The 21,959-nt window shown below is 47.3% G+C and overlaps 1 protein-coding gene across 3 annotated transcripts in view; it reads right to left on the bottom strand.

Annotated features, from left to right (window-relative positions):
* The window catches only part of PAX5 (paired box 5), a 194,714-nt gene that overhangs the window by 67,534 nt on the left and 105,221 nt on the right, over positions 1-21,959 (bottom strand). For all 3 annotated transcript variants that reach the window (XM_019816199.2, XM_011288547.3, XM_045043375.1), the window contains one exon: positions 18,843-18,972. In XM_019816199.2, coding sequence (XP_019671758.1) covers positions 18,843-18,972 — 130 coding nt within the window. The remainder of the gene's footprint in view (positions 1-18,842; positions 18,973-21,959) is intronic.

Below are 21,959 nucleotides of genomic sequence, written 5' to 3' on the forward strand. Positions count from 1 at the left end.
CAGTACAATCATTTCTCCCTTTCTGTCAGCGGTTTCTGGCCTGTCTGCAGATGGCCTTGAGTTTGAACTTAATGCCACCTCAAATCCTGTGGGAAGAGATGGACACATGTCAATAAATGACTCCAAGAACAAGGCCCTCCTAACTGCCATTGTCCCCCAGTTCTTCAAGGTTTTTGGCCACCTGATACCACTGAACACCCCTCTTTTGGGAATTTTCTACCTGAAGAATTTAGTCTCAGGTACCTGGGTGGCTCAGTTGGTTAAGTGTCCAACTCTTGATTTCGGCTCTGGTCATGATCTCATGGTTTGTGAGATCGAGCCCGGGGAGATAGAGCCCCACACGGAGTGTGGAGCCGTTCGTTTATTCGTTTTTGAGAGAGAGATCATGAGCGGAGCAGAGAGATAAGGAGGCAGAGGATCTGAAGCGGCCTCTGCACTGACAGCAGAGACCCGGATGCAAGGCTCGAACTCATGAACTGTGAGATCGTGACCCGAGCGGAAGTCGGATGCTCGAGGGACTGAGCCACGCAGGTGCCCTGAGCAATCCAGGTGCCCTGAGCATGGAGCCCGCTGAAGATTCTCTCTTTCCTTCTCCCTCTGCCCTTCTCCCGCTCCTGCTCTCTCTCTCTCTCTTAAAAAACAAATAAAAAGGTTTAGTCTCCTCAAGGCAGAAGCCAGAAGCCTGATCTCCCAGCCTCCTTTGCAGACAGGGCACAGGCACCTTACTGGCTCTACCAAGTAGACACATGGTATGGGTTGTTAACTCAGAAGCTGGTGACACAAAGAAGCAGGAGCCCATGCGGTCCATCTGCTGAGGCCGAGGTTCCGGTGGTGACATCCAGTGTCCAGTGACAGCACTGTGAGCCGAGTGCTCTGTGTCCACAGGCCAAGGTGCGGCGTCTCGTCAGGTGCAGTCCTGATGTGTGGGCTCCTGGCTGTGAGGCCTCTAAGTCTCTTAAATGTCCTAATATCCTTTGGAAAATCCCTCTTCGGCTTAAGCAGCCAGAGAGAATTCTGTTGGTCTCAACTAAGAGCTGTGACTGCTACAGTCTCCAAGATGGAGGGCTTCGGTGGCCCGCTTTGTCCTTCATAAATCACCTCTTCCCAGGCTTCTCCATGGCTTCCTCTCTCCAGACATCAGTGTTTCCCCAGAGACTCTTCCTAGATCTCCACTCCTCTCTACGCTTCCTGTCTGCACATCTTCACTGGGTGACTCATCTCCTCCATGGGCATGATTTCCAAATCCTCATCCCCGGCACTGACCCCTCCCCCACTTCCCTCTGGGGGTTCCTGCCTGGGTGTCCCTGGGATACCACAAAGTCCACGTATCCAACCCAGCTCCTTTTCCCATTGTCTTTGCCTCAGCTGGTGCCTCCGTTATCCACACAGCCCCCCAGACTCCAACCAGGGAAGCCAACCTTGACTTCTGCAGCTCACCTGTCCCCGACATTTGACTACTGCCAATTCTACTCCTCAAAATGTTTTCTCCATTCTCATCACTGCTGCCTGGGTCCAGGTCCTCATCCTTCCTCTCCCGGACTTTTACAACCACCTTCAACGGGTTGGGCTTTCTTGCTCAGACTTGTCCTCATTTTGTCCACCCTCTGTCAAGACCCCAGAGAGATTTCTTTGAAGATGCTACTCCCGACTTAAAGCCCTCCGAGGCCCCCTGGCATCTGGAGGTTATGACCTCAGGTCACTGGTAGCCTCCCTGGTCCCACCCCTGCCCCACGGCCAGCGGCACGTCTCACCACTCCTGGAGCAGTTGCACTTCCGATGTCGTTTTTGCGTTTATCACGTTCTCTCTGCCTGGTATGCTTTTCCTTCCTGCCCTCGCAGCCTGGCTAATCCCTGCTTGTTCCAATCAACTCAAGTTTCACCTCCTATGGGAAGCCTTCCTTGGCCACCTCCCCGCACAACCTCAGGGAGGCAGAGGCAGCCATCCTCTTGCTCCTGCAACACCTACCACATTCTTCTATTGTAGTTTTACCTTTAAAAAACATTTATTGAGCACTTACATGCATTATCTCACTTAATTCTCATAACAGCCCTATGAGGAAAGTGTTGTTCTCATTTTTACGTGAGGAAATTGAAGCTCAGAAAATAGAAGGGACCGGGATGCCTGGGTGGCTCAGTTGGTTAAGCGTCCAACTTTGGCTCAGGTCGTGATTTGTGGGTTCGAGCCCCGTGTTGAGCTCTGTGCTGACAGCTCGGAGCCTGGAGCCTGCTTCAGACTCTGTGTCTCCTCGTCTCTCTGCCCCTCCCCGATTCATGCTCTGTCTCTCTCTGTCTCTCAATAATAAATACACATTAAAAAAATTTTTTTTATTAAAAAAAAAAAAAGAAAATAGAAGGGACCGTCCCGAGATCAGCAGCTGGACAAGGGTGAGTCCAGGGCTCTCTGACTCTCTGCTCAGAGTGCCTAGCGGCCGTGTCCTGTTGCTTCACCCAGGGAGTTGCCCTCTGCATCTGCAACCTGGCCAAGCCACTTTGCCTTACTGAGCCTCAGTTTCGTCTTCTGTAACATGGGGATCAAGCCTCTCCCTTCCACCCTCCCAAGGATAGGAGTAAGACCTGAAAAATAGCAGATGTAAAATCACTCGGTAAACTATAAAGGGTGATACACCCTTTGCAGTAATGCAGGAAGGTATTAGCATACTTTTAGAATTTGCGCACCTTAGAATCAAAGCCCTGCCATCTCCTCCTTCCTTTAGGGTGGAGAGGACTCCCACTTTCCTCTCTGGCCCAGGTTGCCCCTGGGATATTTAAAGGCATCATCCAGCTGTTCCCATCCCCCCTCCCAAAACACAATTGTGACAGTCAAGCAAAGAAAGGCAAGGGGAAAAATCCATAAAGGCTCGGCAAAGCGGCGGCCGGTGGAATTCTCCAGCTCCTGACCACCAGTTAGTGACGTCAGGATTTATAACTGTATTAAATGGTGTGACAGGCAGCCTTGATATATCAGTTCCCCCTTCTTCCCAAATCACAGACAATAAAAGCTTTGGCAGTGAAAGTCATTCATCATCATAAAGACCTGAGACATCCCAGTCATCAATTTCACTCACATCCTTAATACACTGGAGAGAGTGCAGAAGTTGAGCACCTCGAAAGGGGTGGTGGGGGAGGAAAAAAACATGAAGGAAGATTGAACAGGAATAATTACAAAGGTCAAAGAAGGGATTCCTCCCGGGGGGGGGGGGGCATGGGCTGGGCCAGTCCCTACCAGAGGTGTGCTCGGCCCATGGAGAAGCTGGGCAGTTGCTGGGCAAGTTCTAGGCAGTCTAGACCAGCATAGATCAGGCTTAGTGAGCCTGGGGAAGGGCCCAGCTAAAATGGGCCGCAGGACCAGAGGGGGACAGGGAGCCAGACCCTGGGCTCTGTGGCTCCAGGCTGGATTCTATGGGCATCTTTTACTCCATCAGTCTCATTAGTACAAAAGAGATTTAGAGATAATAATAAAACCACAGGTTTTTTGTTTTTTTTTTTTTTTGTAACCTACCCCCTTATTGGCACAGATGGCTATTTGTGCCAGCTATGGTCTTCTTTTGGGCAACACCTTTTGACCAACTATACAGATTGACACTGCTGGTTATAAAAGATACTGTAATCCTACCAGGCCAACCGGGAAAGAGACACGCCAGACATGACCCCCACATGTGGCCCCGATCCACCCATTGATCTTGTTTGTGGTCTGTTCTCCAGATGAGGCTCTGCCTGACTCAGAGCTCTGCTGGCCACCAGCACCAGGTTGGTGAGAAGTGGTGTGGCACAGTGGTCAAATGTGTGGCTGCTGGAACGTGACTACGTGCATTTGAAACCTGGCTTCACCACTTAGGAGCTGTGCAACACTAAGCAAACTTCTGTGCCCTGTGCCTCAGTTTTTGCAGTAGTAAAATGAGGGTAATACCTCTTTCATAGATAGGGTAGTTACGCAAACTAGACAAGTTAACACACGTCAAGTGCTCAGAATGATTTCTGGTGCCTGGTGAGTGGGAGACAAGTATCATCACCCCTGCTGGTGACTCTGGCCTCCCCAGAGATGAGCTCTGGGGAAAAGGCCCTTACCCTCACGTGACCCCACCCTACACACCCACTCCCCAGATAGACTGTCTGACCACCCTTCCCTTGAGGTGTGCTTGTGACACCTTCGCAGACCTGAGTTAAAAGACACTGACAAAAGGAAGCAGTGCGTTCGGAAAGGTAAACATATCTCTGGATGGGCAAGTTGGACAGACAACGGGTGCCTGTTAAGGATCCATGCCCAAACCAGCCTTACCAAACATGTATAGAAGATCTAGGGTGGGAGTAGAACTTCTACAGCCTCTTAGTTAATGAAAATAAGAACTAATTGAGATAAATTAGAGACAGATTTTTTCTGGGCTGTGAACACTGCGGGGGGGGGGATCAGGGGGGAAGGTGGCAGACGAGAAGTTTATGCATTTGAAGAAAAATAATAATTGCGATAATACATTACATTCAAATGTGCCTTATGCCTATCAAAGTGATTCCAGTGTGTGAATAATAATCATCTAGGGGGTTGATAACCTTGGTAATAACCTAGGAGAGTGGAGTTTGGGGCAATTAGTAACAATCAATCACATAGACAACTCATTTGTTCATCCATCCGTCCATCCATTCAACAAATACTTCCTGAGTACCTACTATGTTCAAGTTCCATGCTAGGCTGTTCCGGGGAAGGCAGATATCATTCAGAACCTCAAAGTCTAAGGAGAAAGTTAGGCTGGTAACAAAGAGTGATAAATCAAGGCACAACATTATAACAGGTGGGCTGGTCCCCAGAGGCCAGGTGAGGTGGACATCACTCTGACTGTGGGGTAAACGAGAGGACTTCTTGGAGAAGGTGGCACCTGGGGACTACTCCCTGCAGACACTCCCTGAAGGCGTACAGGCAAAGACTGCCAGCAGGCCTGCTAACTCCTCGGTTCCTCAGTAGGTGTCATGAAAGCCTTTTACAGGCAAAGCCCTGCATCAACTCACATTTTCCTTCTTGACGGGAGACAGGACCTGAGCACCTGGCGCAGTCAAGTTGGCACGGGCTCCATGAAGTCCTAAGAAAGGGCACAGATCCTTACAGCTTATAGCTTGTGTGCACTTCACCACAGTGCTGCAAGAAGGGATGAGCCCAGATTATAATTCCCATCGGCAGATGTGAAAACTGAGACTCAGACAGGTGAAGGATGTTCCCAAAGTCACCAAGGAGCATGGCAGAGCTGGGATGAAGATCTGTGACCCTGACTCCAAGCCAACCCAGTGCTCATCCTTTCACAGCACATTACTACTACCTCTGAGCAAATGACAAGCATTCTAAGCCAGAGGGACCAGCAGAAGCAAAAGGCTTCGAGTGAGACCAGGCATGGCTGAGCTGGATGGTAGTAAATAGATAAGCCTGGATGAAGGGTTCCATTGGACAGCTTCACAGATGAAGTAGACAGATGGCAGTGACCAGGCAGGCTGAGAAACAAGGAGAGGGAAGGGAAACAGTTGCATTCTGGAAGGACGAAGGCTAAGTCTGGCACGGAGGAGAAGCACTAGGTAGAAAAGGAGTTAAGGGATATGGATTCCAGAGCCGTCTCACTTTGGAGACCCTGAGTTCTCAGTCCCCAGTGTTCCTATCTGCTCACCCAGGAAGTTGCACTAGATGATCTCCAAGGGCCCATCCAGGACCAAAATTCCAGTCTCTTGGCCCTGGGGACCTGGGGAAGGCACGATTGTCACAACAGTGGGTCAGATGGAGGAGACAGAGTGAGGACCAGCAGTGCTTACAGACATGGTGGGGACAGGTCAGACAGAAACAGAGCAAAAGAGGTACCTGATTCCCTCCCAGATGATGGGTCAGGCCAGGTATGAAGGGACGTAGAATCTTCAAGGAGACCTTTATAGTGAGCTCAGGGGAGGTAAGGGTAGGTATGATGGACATCTCCCCCTCCACCAAATATGCCTACATCCTAATCTCTAGAACCTGTGACTATGTTACCTTACGAAGCAAAAGAAACTTCGCAGGGGTGATTAAATCAAGGGTTTTGAGACGTGGAGGAGATCCTGGATTTTCCAGGTGGGCTCAACGTAATCACCAAGGGCCTCTATACAGGGAGGTAGAAAGGTCAGAGTCACAGCAAGAAGAGGTGACAGCGGGAGCAGAGGTCAAAGGGGAGAAAAGATGCTACCCTGCTGGTTTTGAAAATGGGGTAAGGGGCCATGAGCCAAGGAATGCAGGCAACCTCTAGCAAAAGCTGGAAAAGGTTAAAAAAGAAAAAAGAAAAAAAAAAAAAAGATTCTCCCCTAGAGCCTCCAGAAGGTAATGCAGTTCCTTGATGCTAGGACTCTTGCCCCCCCAGAATGGTAAGAAAATAAATTTATGTTGGTTTAAGCCCCAAGCTTGTGGTAGTTACAGCAGCAAGTAAAAACTAACAGAGGAGACCAGTGGAATATCCAGAAGAGGGAGCCATCAGGCCTGCTCAACGCGGGACACATGCCACCCTTAGTAAGGTCTTCCACCATCCTCTTGTCATGGCGGACCCCTAGGCTCTCTGGCTCCGGCTCCTTTCCTGAGCTCCAAAATTTTATTTTATCTTATTTTTAATCAAAAATTAGGGGCGCCTGGGTGGCTCAGTTAAGTGTTTGACTTCAGCTCAGGTCATGATCTTGCGGTTCATGGGTTTGAGCCCCATATCGGGCACTGTGCTGACAGAGCCTGGAGCCTGCTTCAGATTCTGTCTCTCTCTCTCTCTCTCTCTCTCTCTCTCTCTCTCTGCCCCTTTCTCTCTCTCTCTCAAAAATAAGTAAACATTAAATTTTTTGTTAATTTAAAATCAATACTTACACAGCATTTATTGTGCTCCAAGCCACGGTTTTTGTGTGTGTGCCTTTGAAATATCAACTCATTTTATCCATATAATGAGTTTCTATCCCCATTTTATAGATGAGGAAACTGAGGCACACACACACGCAAACAATTGAGCACCTGAGGTCACCACTTCATAAGTGGCAGAGCTGGGATCCAAAGATAGGCAATCTGGCTTCAGAGTCTATATGAGAGATTGTGCAGTGTGATCAGCTTCTGCAGACCCCAGTGGCTGCTAGTTTAACTGTGCTGCCATTAAATGTGAGAGAGCTCTGCTTGGATACCTCTGATGACGTGGAGCTTACTACCTACAGGAACCATACCGTACAGAAGTAAGGAGAAGACCAGCTTTGTTACTTACTGGTGTGTGAATTCAGGCAGTTTCTTTAGCTGTTAGTTGGGACAAAAATAGTACCTGTGTTCCACAGAATAAGGGATGAAATGAACCAAAGCACATAACAAATGCTCAATAAACATTAGCTATCATTGTTATTATCTCCTGAGGCAGCCTATTCCAGTTTCAGAGAGCTCTAACTATTAAAAGTTCTTCTTTGCACTCAACTAAAGCTTGCTTCCCTGTGGCTTTCCCTGATGTACTCCCAGCAACCACGCCTCTCCCCCTACAGCCCTGAGCACAGGGGAGGTAGCAGCCAGGCCCCAAGTCGGCTGTCGTAAGCCAACAGCGCTGGGGGACAAGGTACCCTGCCTGCCCTCCTCCCTGGACGCTATCCTTCTCTGTCTGAAGCCCCAGTATTGAATACGGAGAGGGATTCCCCCTCCCTAGCCCTGAGAATATGGATTCTCTAGCTTGTATTGCTTGAGAAAAGTTAAGAACATTAGAGAGGATAGAAGTTCTGTCCCTATCGACATGTTGGGTATCCATAAAACGTGAAATACAATTTTCAAAAATTGAACAACAGTATGAGGAGTAAAAACCCATTTGTAGGAAACAAGCTACATATATATAATTTATATATATATATATATAGAAAAGCTTCTGGAAGAACATATACCAAACCATCAACTCTGATGGCATCAGCAGAAAAGGTTAGGAATGGGGTGAGGGGATATGGTCATATGAAGCTATACACACTTTCACGCCATTTGGCTATATTGTACCATGGGCACGTGTTGTGTTGTGACTAAAAAGGAATTAGGAAAGGGGGATTACAAGAGAACAAGCCAAGCTTCAGAACAGAAAACAGAAGCCTGGAGTGCTTGGCTCTCCCAGAACAGCCTAGACATGGCCTTCTCCACAAAATGGTCCCCAAAGCCCACAGTCAGAGACAGGCCATCATTCCCTCTTCAGTGCCCTCACATATCATGGCTTCTCCCATGGCATCTCCCTTGTTTTTCTTGTTGGTTTTGTTTTGCTTTGTACGTGCAACCACCTTTGCCTCCCCCATCAGACTGTAAGCATGTTGAGGACAGGGACTCTATAACCCTCATGACTCAGGCTAGGCTACAGTCTGACAGGAAGGAGGAGTTGGTTTTGGTGAAGAGATAAGTGAGTGAGTGAATAATGAATGGCAGTAATCTGCAAATTGCCAGGCACTACAGTCTGGTATGCTTTCTCCTGCAGATAATGGCAAGGCGGTGGAGATCTCTGACCAGGAGAACAAGCTAATGAAATCGCTATTTTAGGAAGATGGATCACAGCAGGGTGGGCTGGGAAGCCGGAGGCCCAGAGACCTGCTCGAAGGCTATTTGGAAAGGTCGGCTTCCAAGCTGCTCGCAAGTGTAAAAATCTATGAGTGCATTACCAGGACGGCCATCCAGCTTTGTTTATTTTTATCCTACGAGATACAAGGTCAGAAACAACCAGAGTCCTTTCTGCTGAAATTATTTTTTTTAATTGACACTGCACTTTCCACAAATATTAATTCATTTATTCAACAAATAGTTCTTAGGAACACTATGTTAACCTGAAAGCAAATCATATTTTCCTTTGATGTGCATTTTAATTACGGAGATGCTTGAATTTCATTTTGGCTTTAAAATTATCAGAGCTTCAGCTTCTCTGAACCTCTGAGTATCCTTTTAAACACAAACATTCCAAAATTCCAGGTTTCTATAGAATCTACAACTCTAAGTCTATTTAGCAATCCCATACCAAATACTTTAAACCCCAATCGTATTCGCCTTGAATCTTTCTGGAATGCAAATAGCCTTGTATCTACGGGGAAGGTTCCAGTCTCAGATGCTGAGTTTTCTCTCTGGGTCGTGCTCCCCTGAAACACAACATCTCGTTTGGAGAGAGTGTGACATCACTGCACCGGGATGAAATTCCATGTTGCTGCACATTCTCGGGACCTTTGCACTCAGTCCTCCAGGCCTTCCCCACTGCAGGGGTTACACGCTGAGCTGATATTTGGGGAAAGCCATTCCAGGCGGGCAGAACAGCCTGACCTAAGACCTGGAGTCGGAAACAGGCAAGGCCAGTTGGACACCTGTGGCCAGCCCTTTCTGACTTGACAGAAGGGTTTTCTGTTGGACAGAAGTAGGAGCAAGAGGAGACAAGGAAGGATGGGGCTGGAGCAAAGTCAAGAACTCGTAAATTCACCGGGGCTACAAACATGGTAAATTAGTGAGCTGTCCGGGAATCTGGGGCAAACAGAAGACTCACGTGTAGGGGGAGCCACTTCTCCGCTATACTGAGTGTAGTAATATGGGGATGTGGACCGAAAGTGGACAAGTTTTTCAATTAAAAAAATTTTTTGAACGTTTACTTATTTTTGAAAGATAGAGACGGAGCACAAGCAGGGAAGGGATAGAGAGAGAGGAAGCCACAGAATCTGAAGCAGGCTCCAGGCTCTGAGCTGTCAGCACAGAGCCCGACACGGGACTCGAACTCATGGACTGCGAGATCATGACTTGAGCTGAAGTCAGACGTTTAACCAAGTGAGCCACCCAGGTGCCTCAAGTTTTTCAACTTTTTAAAGAAAGGTTAGACATTTTAATCTTTATGTTAAATCTCCTGATTTTAAGGTGCTTTTAACAATTTTTTTCAAAGTTTATTTTTGAGAGAGAGAGAAAGAGACAGAGACAGAGTGTGAGTGGTGGAGGGGCAGAGAGAGGGAGACACAGAATCCGAAGCAGGCTCCAGGCTCTGACCTGTCAGCACAGAGCCTGACTCAGGGCTTGAACCCATGGACCATAAGATCATGACCTGAGCCTAAGTGGGACACTTAACCGACTGAGCCAGCCAGGCACCCCAAGGCACTTTTAATTTAACGTTTTGATAGTCATATATTGACAACATTTGAAAAATTAAAAACGTAAATGGTATTCAGTAAAAAAGTCCTCTTCCCACATCCAGTTCACGGCTTCTGCCTAAACACGGTTATTAAGTTCCTGAGTATCCTTCCAGGGTTTCTTTATGCACGTGTGCACAAATACAAATGCATTCCCATTGTCCCTCTGTTCTTTACACAAAAGGTAGCATTCTGTACACAGTAGTCTTGCTTTTCTCATGAATAATGTATCTCAAAGCTCCTTCCCTATCAGGACATAGAGAGCTTCCTCATTCTTTCCTATAGCTGCACAACGTTCCATTGTACGGATAAGCTACTCTTGACTTAAACAGTTCCCTACTGATGGACATTTGGGTTGTTCTCCTCCAATCTTTAAAATGTTAGTCTAAGTTGTTTTTTTTTTTTTTAAGTTCAAAAGACACTATGCAGACCAAACAATCTTTGAGCTCCACAGTGGGTACATAGAACGCCAGTTGAGGGAGGTGCTGGGCAGTGGCTGGGTCTACGAGTTCATACCATGGATGTCCATCTGGACTTTGGAGACACTTCGGGTCTGGGTTGCTAACGGGAATGGAAATCACTTTCAGTGGAGAACAGCTGTAAGTATGTACTGTTTGAAGATTCTTTGCCTTTGAGGTAGAGATATCATATCACAAGAGGTGACCAAGCCCTGATGTAGAATAGATCCTCGGGGGGCAGGGGTTGAAGGGATGGGCTACTCAACCTCTGAAGTTCATTTCCACTGACTGCAAGAGTCCCCAAAGCCTGCTTATGGGCTGAGCCCAACTAACAGCAGAGAAAGAACCAAGAAATGGCCTCCTCCTTTCCACATCTCATTCACTCGTTCATTTTACAGCTAAAAGGCATTTACCGAGGCTGTATCTTGTTAGGAATACCTTGCCCCCAAATCTTCCCAAAGCCTCTCATCACTGGGATCTCAGATCAAATGCTACCCGTTAGAGAGGCTGTGCTCCACCCCCCGCCCCACTCACCAAACCATCTCTTCAACCAGCTAGTTTCTTCAAAGCACATGCCATTACGAAATGAAACTGCACATTTTTCCCCCCTCTGTTTGCTGTGAATTGTCCAGCTTTTCCCAGCAAGCAAGCCCAGTGAGGGCAGGGACTGTCCACCAAGATCACCATCGTTCTCCCAGCTGGGCACAGAGTGAGTCCAGTGAACAGTAACTATTCACGTTACACTCTTTTCCTGCGCACACAACTTTGACATCCCAGCATCTTCCACGGGATTCCGAGGAAAGCTCCATGGCTGAGCCTTTTGTTGTAAGATGTTATGCTGTACTGTAGCTTTAATTATATTTTTTGAAGCACCTTTGGCAAACTGGATACATAAGGAATTTCTCATATTTTAGTTTTTGTTATTTATTATGATTTCACTCTGAAGGAAGAGATATTTAGTTGAGCCTAGTTGAGCCTCAAAGGCTCATAAAAAACAGATCTAAGAAGTGTTCCCCATGGAAAGATGAACAAATGGCCATTCAGAGTGGCTTGGTGCTGGCCAGACATCTTGGTACAAGAGCTCCGAAACATACTAATAACTACCATTTGTTGAGCATTTACTCATGCCAAGCACTGTGCTAAGGTTCCGCATGGACCATTCATGTTATCCTCACAGGAAGCCTACAGTGAGTTCTGTTTGGGCCTCATTTATAGATGGAGAACTTGGGCATGGAGGCGGGTAACCTGCCCAAGGTCAACCAGCTAGAACACGGTGACACTGGGCTTCAAGCTAAGCAGTCTGGCTTTCCTGCTGACATTCTCAATTACATGCTAGAAGAGGCACCCTCTGGAACTTTAAACTGGGATTTTGTTTGTTTGTTGTGTTTTGTTTTTTGTCCATCCCATCACATAACAGCAGCAGGCCACAAAGGTCAGGGCCCTGGGCGAGCCCTAGTTCCAGCTCTAACTCACTGGATGTGGCCCTGAGCAGGGCATCTCCCCTCTCTGGACCTAGGTCTCCCGAGCTGAGCTGTCGGGTGAGCAGCTGGACGGCACGACACTCCCACCCTGCCCATCTGCAGTCGCGATATTTGTCCTGAGAGAGGCTGGGAAGTGCCAACACTGGATCCTGGACCCGCCAGATTACCTTCTCCCTCAACTCCCCACACACACTCAGATGCCCCCGTGGTGGCTCTCAAACTCTCTCCCCCCACTGCCTCATTATATCCTTGCAACAGCCAAAAGAGGCATGCAGGGCAGGAACTGCCATCCCCTTTTCATTGATTGGAAAACTGAGGCTCAAGAGGACAATCTATTTGCCGAAGGACAGGACAATTACGCCCATTCCTCTGACTCTTAATCTAGTGCTCTTTCCTCCAACCCTCAGCTGTTGCTCAGATGAAAAAGGCAGAAGAGGGTGGACTTTCTTGGGCTTCCAGGTTTGGGATATTGAGGCTCCAAACATTGAACCTGGGGGCACAGCAAATCAGAGCCGGTGGTCCTGGGGACTTGGTGGCATTCTGTCTGTCCTTGTAGGCGCCTATCTGCTGCCCCACTAGTGGTGTCTTTTACTTAGAGGGGACAGTACCCAGGGGGAGCCTCATACCCCGACAGGTATCCACCATGCCAGTGTTGCCCAAACTTATTTGATGAGAAGCCTCCCTCAGTCTCCTCCCTCCATTCTAACTGCTGATGCAAAAAGACAGTCCTCAGGGGAAGAGGCCAGCAAGGACACAGGCTGGCCCCATTCCTTTGTTCTTTCAGGCAAGGGTCGGGGGGCACAATGGAGGGCAAGACTGCCAGGCCCTTTACCAGTAGGGGGGTGAGCAGGGGGCCTGGCACCCCAGCCGCTGTCCTCCCTGGCAGGTAGGCACAGTGGCTGCCCCATGGGCAGGCCTGTGGCCCAAGGACACACCTGCCGAGTATTAGTCCCAATCAGGATGGCCCCAAACTGCTGATGATGCAGGAGCAAGCTGGCCATGTCACTGGTTTGCAAATGGTGAGCCACTTCTGAACCGTGGCCCGGGCTGGTAGAGCAGGAGTTTAAGTTAATCTTTAATGTGGCATATAAACGATGGAGAGAAATCGACTCATTCTCTAATGAGACCTTCCCTGCACAGCATGGAGTGTAAGGGCCGAGATGGAGCAGGACGGAGGCCACCTCCTCCCCCAGCCCCGCACTCCAGGCTGTCACTGCCCAGCTAGAGTCCTGGGCTGGCTCACAGTCCAACTGAGCGCCAACTACGCTCCCTTGTGGGGAGGGGAGAAGGTAAGGCGTGGGGCCGGAAGACTCAAGGTCTCCCTGAAGAGTTCAGAACTGTGTCAACACATCCATGAACACAAGGGAATAAAATTACTGCCATCCTAACAGCTCCTGGAGGCATTCCTTCAAGGTGTTCTAACACTTCTCAGTAGGGTCAGCAACTGCCCCCTAGAGGGTGCTCTGAAAACTTGTGGGGGCTTTTCTATAATTGAGAGGCATCCCTGCCTTGCAGAGGAAGAGTCCCCACAGCGACGTTTCCTTTCATCTTGCATTCTGTCATGTCCTGCCAAACAGGACAGGTGAAAAATCTGTTTATAATTATTTGAGTCTAGCACTGAACTTCATTTACATATAAATGTGAACTTGCAATCTCCATGGTCTTAATATACACTGAATTTTCTAGGAATGCAACTACTGTGTAAACCGAGAAAAGCTCATATCTTATTTTACTTGGAATTTTGCCAAGAGTTCCTCACCTAATTCATAAAATCAGGCTCACAGTATGAGTAAATAGGAGTCCCTAAGTCTGCGTTCAGGGCCGTGGCATTCATAGTGATTCTGTGCATGGGGCAAGCCCCGAACTACTTCATTATTTCTTGCAGTTCAAACACGCAGGGTATTTGCTTATCAAAGTACATAGTATTTCACTATAAACAATTTCACTTTCATTCTTCCTATATCTCATGATTAAGGCTTTATTTTGATTTAACTTGAAGTCAGATGTGATCTTAATTTCCGGAGAGTAAAGGGGCATTGTTAATATTTGCTATCCCAGGGCACCCGGGTGGCACAGTCAGTTGAGTGCCCGACTCTTGATATTGGCTCAGGTCATGATCCCCAAGGTTGTGGGATTGAGCCCTGCGTCAGGTACTGTGGAGCCCGCTGGGGATTCTCTTTCTCTCTCCCTCTGCCTCTCTCCTCAGCTCATGCGTGCACACTCTCTCTCTCTCAAACAAATAAAATGAAAAAAAAAAAAATACTTGCTATCCCAAGGGGATGCTAGGTGGGACTGGGAAGAGAACCCCAACACCACAATGCCCATAAAGCAGGAGAAGAGTTGGAGATCTTCTAAAGAATCCTCATTACACAAGCCTCTGACCTGCCTGTGTGTGCCTCTGCCCCTGTGTGTATGTCCTTTGTATTTTTTCACACCAATGGGATCATACTTAACATAGTATTATACAAATTGCTTATTTATTTAAAAATTTATCTTGGAGGGGCGCCTGGGTGGCTCAGTCGGTTAAGCGGCCGACTTCGGCTCAGGTCACGATCTCACGGTCCATGAGTTCGAGCCCCACGTCGGGCTCTGTGCTCACAGCTCGGAGCCTGGAGCCTGCTTCAGATTCTGTCTCCCACTCTCTCTGACCCTCCCCCTTTCATACTCTGTCTCACCCTGTCTCAAAAATAAATAAAACATTAAAAAAAATTAAAAAAATTTATCTTGGACCTTTATTCATGTCAGCACAGACAGCTCTACTTAATTATTTTTAATTGGTTTAATTGGTTTGCATAGTATTTTGTGTTATGAAGGAGCCATAATTTATTTAACCAGCTCCTATTGACAGACTGCCTTGTGGCCATTTGTTTGCCGTTATAAATAATTCCATAATTATTATACAGATAAAGGTATCACTGTACATTCATGAATATATCTGTGACTTGATGATGAAAGTTCTGGGTTAGAGGGTAGGTAGGTGCACTTACATTTTTGATAGATATTGCCAAATTTCCTTCCAAAGCAGGTTACACTGATTTGTCACAGTGGATGAAAATACTCGTTTCTCATACCTTCTCCAACACTTGCCCTCCAGAAACATTTCAATCTTCGGTAAGCTAATTGACTTTTTTTTTTTTTTAATTTTTTTTTCAACGTTTATTTATTTTTTGGGACAGAGAGAGACAGAGCATGAACGGGGGAGGGGCAGAGAGAGAGGGAGACACAGAATCGGAAACAGGCTCCAGGCTCCGAGCCATCAGCCCAGAGCCCGACGCGGGGCTCGAACTCACGGACCGCGAGATAGTGACCTGGCTGAAGTCGGACGCTTTAACCGACTGCGCCACCCAGGCGCCCCGCATCTGACTTTTTAAAGTGTCTCATGACTGTTTTAATTTGCAGTTTTAAAACTATGAGTCAGGTATGTACCTTTTCATGTGCTGTTGGACATCTGTATTTTTTTCCAATGAATTTATCCAGTCTTGACCTGTTTTTCCTACTGATTTTTTTCTTACTCATTTCTAAAAGCCCTTTACGTATTAAGAAAATTAGCTTTTGTCATCGGTGTTCCACTTTTTTCCCCTAATTTTGTTGTCTTTTGAATGTTTTCAGCGTTTTTATTTATTTTTGGGACAGAGAGAGACAGAGCATGAACGGGGGAGGGGCAGAGAGAGAGGGAGACACAGAATCGGAAACAGGCTCCAGGCTCTGAGCCATCAGCCCAGAGCCCGACGCGGGGCTCGAACTCCCGGACCACGAGATCGTGACCTGGCTGAAGTCGGACGCTTAACCGACTGCGCCACCCAGGCGCCCCTGAATGTTTTTACATACAGACAAAAGACTTACATTTTTAACAGTCATTTAGACTAGTTTTCTTTGTCTTTTATATTTGGAACAGATTTTAAAAGGCCTTCCCTGCTCTAAGATTCTAAAAAAGTATCCCTCATTTTTTTCTAGTTTATTATGGTTTCATTTTTTACACTGAAAGTGTAGATCAACTAGGAATTTATTTTGATATAAAAAGTGAGGTATGTATCCAACAAGCCTAGTTGTCCCAACACCATTAACTGAACGATTTATCTTTTTCTCTACCTATTTGAAATATTACATTTATAAATACCCATATCTATTTGGATCTATTTAAGGACTCTCTAGGCCATTATATGTGTCCATAACTTCAGTTTCATTACTAATAGTTTTAGGGGTGTTTGGCTGGCTTAGTCGGGAAAGCAAATGATTCATGATCTTGGGGTCGTGAGTTCAAGCCCCACACTGGGTGTAGAGATTACTTAGATAAATAAGTAAGTAAATAAATAAACTTAAAAAAACAAAAAATAGTTTTAAGTGCTGCTGCTTTATCATAATGTTTTTAAATAGGCTACAACTTTTGCTCATTTCCCTATTTCAGAATTTTTTAGCTATGCTTCAATGCTTATTTTTGCAGTATTTGGTATCATTTTGACATGTTCCCCCCCCAAAAATTCTGTTGCTATTTTGATTGGGATTCCTTTGAATTAGTAGATTACTTAGAAGAAACTGACAACTTTATGATATTGAGTCTTCCTCCCCAAGAACAAGTTATATCTCTCCATTTATTCTTTTATGTCCCTTGGTGGAGTTTAAAGTGAATTTTTCCTCAGCATTGGTTTTTTTGGTACTATTGTTAAAGGACTCTTCTATTATTTTTCTAGCTAGCTATTGTTTACTCACAAAAAAAGCTAATGATTATATTTATAATTAGAATACTTCCAATATTTCAACATCAAGCATACCGTTATGCGAAATCAAGCAAAATAAAGACATGGGTACACTTCTTAAAAATAAACTAAATTTTAAAGAATTTTAATAAAGTAAAATAGCTCAGAATTGCACATGATCACAATGTGGTCCTAGATACAGTAAGAGCTCTTCATTTAATGTAACCCTGACTTTCCCCTACAGCCTTCATCTGCCACTGCATATCTTTCTTTCATAGCCCTATGTGGTCCTCCAGAGAAATATCCCTTCGGCAATGAACACCCAGGAAAACACACCTTTCTGGAAGGGCATGCAAAAGAGCTCACTATCTCTACTTTCTGCACAGCAAGGCAGAAAATATTTCTTCCAAAGTAGCCATCCACTACCTGAGTGCTTTTAAAATTCTACAGCAGGTAATTTCATGTGTTTTTAGGAAAGATGAAAGTGAAAAGCAACACAAGTAGAAACAATGGGTCAGAGACTAGAATTATCTCCAAAATTAATTTTTTTTTTTTTTTTTTAAAGATCAAGCATGATTCTGACTTGGGTCTGGAGTACAAACAAGTCTTTGGTCAAAGGTTTACCTGAAAACCCAATCCACACCCAGACCCACTGCCTGGGTCAACTGAAACCTTCTGTGACATCAGGGGAGAGGACCTCATGGGACATCTGTGCTGTTAGTAAAGCCCCACTCTAACGGAGGCTCCCCACCCTCTATCCCTGTCCCAGTGCTGACACCTCCCCACCTGTGCTGGTTCAGCTGCCCCCGGAAGCTTGCCAAGATCTGCAAACAGGGCCTCCACTGCTTCTGTCTGAGCCCCACGAGCCTCAGTGCCAACCTATCAGCACAGGTCTCAGAGCTGGGTTCTCTCTGTCTCGGAACCTACGTGACATCAAGCCCTCTCCCCTAAAACTCAAACCTGAGCACAATCCCCAGCTTCCCCGACACAACCATAGCCCGCCTGCACTTCTAAGAAGCCCTTGTCTCTGTTACTTCTTACCGTGTCCTGCCTACCAGCCTACAGGGACATCCTGCTACCCCCCGCTGGACCCCAAGGCTCTGGCCCAAGTGCTCCCCTTGAGCCTCCTATTATCTGTCTGTATAGTATCTGAGACTGCTTCCTGCCTGCCAGCTCGGACAAACTTCCAGGGTCTGTCCCCCCATGTTATCCCACTGCTGCTGGAGCAGGAAGAGGTGTCTGCCTAACTCAGCCCTTGTGGTCCAGACTTTTCTGCAACAGCAAACCCAACAATGTGACCGGCCACCACGAGAAGGCTCTGAGAGGAATAACAGCAACATGTATTGGGTGCTTGCCGTGTGCTAAATAAGAGTCTAAACACTTTATATGTATTAATGAATTAATCCTCACAATAACACCATTCCCACTGTAGAGATTTTTTTAAAAACATAGCCCAGAATCCTTACACATTTACCCAAGATTACACAGTTAGTCAACGGCAAGTTCAAATCCAGCAATGTGCCTCCAGGATCCAAACTCAATCTTTACACTGACGGCTAAAGAGGCTGGCCCCGGGCCTTCCAGAAAGGCAGCTACTTTGCATAGGCCAAGCACCTTCCAGCCGAAACCTCTTACCCTTCCTGACTCAGTCTCTGCCTGGAAACCCGAAATACCAATGCCGATCTGCCAGGAGTCTGCGCCTTCTCAAGTCCTACCAAGCAGGGTTGCCCTTCTCGTGAGAGGGATAAATCCCAGACCTCTGAACCTCCTGGCTGTATCCACAGGAGATCCCGAAGTCACCACGGCCCTTCTTGTCATGGGCCTTCCTTGCCACCTGTCCCAGCCCACAGCCCATTTGACACTCTCTCTCCGCTGGCTTTATCAGAGCAAATACAGCCATGATTCATCACAGCCGCAGCTCTGGGCCCCGGCAGTATCCCGCCTGACCGATTCCAGGGCCCCAGAACCTTACTAAAACAAAAATGGCCCGTCAAGTCCAAAAGCACCAAGCCACTCTTCCCCCCGCCCATGCAGGCACTCTCAGTCTCCCTCTGTCAGTCTCTCTCTCTCTCCCCCACCCCAGGTGCCCTCACCTGTCACAATGGGGTAGGACTGTGGCCCGGGCACGCTGCTCCCAATGTCGGTGGGAGTGGGACTGGTCAGGTTGGCCTTCATGTCATCCAGCCCTCCAGCCAGCGAGGCCATAGCTGAGTACTCAGTGGTCTGAAAGAGGAAACAAAACAGAAATGTCTCAGCATCAAGACTCCAAAGCACCCCAGCCAAACGCCACCGCCACATTCTGGGCTTCAGCCACCTCTCTGGGCTAGCCCAGGCCAGCGCCAGGGCCCACGGGGGGCTCGCAAACCCCCCAGTGTTGAGAAGGCAGATTCAGCTCAATAGAGCAAGACAGGTATCCAGAGTCGACAGTTCTCCCCGGGTGAGGAGGGAGGTGGGCAGGAGTCAGGTGCAGCTTCACAAGAATTCAAACCTAGCTTCTTGTGGCCTGCAGGTTCCATTTGCCCAGCCCCAGTGGCCACCGACAATGTCTTGAATACAGGGAGGGAGATATCAGTAACTAAAAGCAAGGCGGAAATAACAGTCTTGTTGCCAAGAGGATAGAAAGAAAAGTTTCTGATTTCAATGCTCTTAAACCACAGATGCAGAATCACAGACACAAGGTTAAAAGGACTTTGAGACCTCATCCGTGCCAAACTCTCAATTCACAGATGACTAAACTGAGGCCCAAGGCAAAGAGGGCTTTGTCCATGGCCAATGGGGCAGAATCCCAGTCCAGGGAGTAGTCCACCAGAAACTCTCACTCAAAATCCAATACATCAAACCAAATGAACCACAGTTTGGTAAGTGTGTTGAATTCCGGCAGCATGTAAACTATGTGCTGCACGTTGTGAGGTGCACACATCTGATTTACCAAGTCCACAGCAGCCATGGGCACTTGGCCCAGGGTCATGCTCCTTCCTTTAAGCCGTTTCATGAAATCAGAGCTTGTGATGAGTCATTTCCTTGACATCCTAGCCACTGTCAAATGGCCTCCAGAAGATGCCAACCTGGGCCTTCCCACTCAGAGACAGACCAAATTATAAGTGTGAGTTCCAGGTCTCTTCCTTCCACGCAACCCCCAGGCCTAGTTTCGGGTACAGAAAATATCTGCAAACGCCCAAGCCAAAGAATTTGGTTGTGTATGCCAAACTCTTGGCATGAGCAATTCCCTCCAGGACGCTGGCATCGCAATGGAGGGCACATCCTTGTCTGTCCAGGGTTACATCCTTGGCAGACAGGGACAGGGAAGGAAGCCGCCTTCTGAAAGGAGACACAGGCACCTTGGGGAGGATGCTGAGGACTGAGCCACAGGGAAGGGAACCAGGGGAGCCACTGAGCAAGTGGCAGGCAGAGGGGACTCAGACTCAGACACATTCCTGGTGCTTCTCTCTGCATCTGAACTAGAAAGTATCTAGTGGGCAACGGTGAGTCCACGAGGGTGCAGGCCCAAGCACCCTGCCGTGAGTCTCACCGAGGACAGCTCTGTCCAGAGCTCTGGGGCTCTCAAGCATCTCCAGCAGAGGCTGATTCGGAAACATGCAGAGAAGAGCACAGGCTTCTACAGCAGAAGGACATGATAGGGACACGCCTCCCCGACTATATCACTATAAAGCTGTAGTAATTAAGACAGGGTAGGATTGGCACAGGGACAGATAAATAGATCAACGAAACAGAAGCGAGTCCAGAAACTGATCTGTGCATAGATGGGACCTTGATATATGAGAGAGGTGATGTACAAATCAGCAGGGAAGGATGGACTCTAATAAACAGTGCGGGGGTAACTGGTTATCCATTCAGAAACAAGGGGGAAAAAAGAAATTGGATCTTTACTTTATACCAGACACAAAAATCAATTCCAGGTGGATTGGAGACCTAAATGGGAAAGGCAAAGGCATCTAACGTGGTCAGCTCTAGGTCCAGGCAAACATCCTTGGGAACAAACCTGCCCTTCAAGAGGAAACAAGTGGTTCTGGGATGCTCACCACAGGGTGGGTCCTAGTCATCCTGCCACCCTGATCCAATGCCTCCTCCTCCAGGAAGCCCTTCCTAACTACCATTTCTCAGGAGGCAGGAGCCCTGCCTTTGCCCCACTGGCCTCACCACGAGGTGTCAGGGCAGTAAGAACCATAATTTCACAATCACGTCAAAAGCTCACATTTATTGATCAATTGCTCTGTGTCAGGAGCTTTACCCGAATCTTCCATTTAATCCTCACAGTAACTCCACGGAATAGGTTCTATGTTATCCCTATTTTACAGATGACGAACTGAGACTTGTTACAGAAAGGAAGTAGATTGCCTAACGTCACACGGCTTCTAGGTGCCAGAGCCAGGATTCCAAACTGGATCGATCTGACTCCAAAGTCTTGACAGTTACTCTAATGATTTCCATACCGTAAGTCCTGTCCTATAAATAGATGTGAAATCAATTTGCTAGTGCCAATGTTTAAAAAAAAACGAAATTAGAATGGACTAGAACAGAAAAATATCCAAGGTTCCCACACACAGAAAGAAGAAGCCCTGTTTTATAAATCTTTGTTTCACATAGAAGCGGAGATGAAAAGATCTTTCTTGCTTTAGGTCAGGACCAGCAAAGTCTTCATTCTATGCAGGAAGGAGCTGTTGGGAAAAGGTCACTGTCTAGACTTCATTCCCTGTAGAAGGACACTTGGTCATGGCATTAGCCATGAGGCATTTGCTGAAAAAGGACCTTGGAAGTAAAGCTCACTGGACAGCTCCTTCAGCGTATCGCCATGAGCAAAGACAGGAGGTCAAAACACTTCTGTAAGGGTCTCTTCTGAGATGGGGTCTTCTAGGGTTCCCGGGACCCTGGGGTAGGGGACAGGGCCCCTTCCTCTCTGTGTTACCAAGGGCGCTGGTGGAGGCCTGAGCATAATGAATGTTCAGTATTTATTGAGCCTTTCTTGTGCACAAGATGCATGTGAAGCCCAGACATGCTCTTTGACTTTCATCCACAAACCCCAAGGGAAAAGATATGTGGCCCCAGAAGCTTTATCGAAGGGGAGCAGGAACACAGAGACATTAATTGACCATGGAGCAGGAAGCGGCCAGGAAAGTGTTCTTGCCCAGGCTTTATTCAGCCTGGGTCTGAGCTGTCCCGAACCCTCAAGGCCGATAAGAGCTGAAGAAAGG

The sequence above is a fragment of the Felis catus genome, chromosome D4 (assembly GCF_018350175.1).
Source record: "Felis catus isolate Fca126 chromosome D4, F.catus_Fca126_mat1.0, whole genome shotgun sequence".
Taxonomy (NCBI): domain Eukaryota; kingdom Metazoa; phylum Chordata; class Mammalia; order Carnivora; family Felidae; genus Felis; species Felis catus.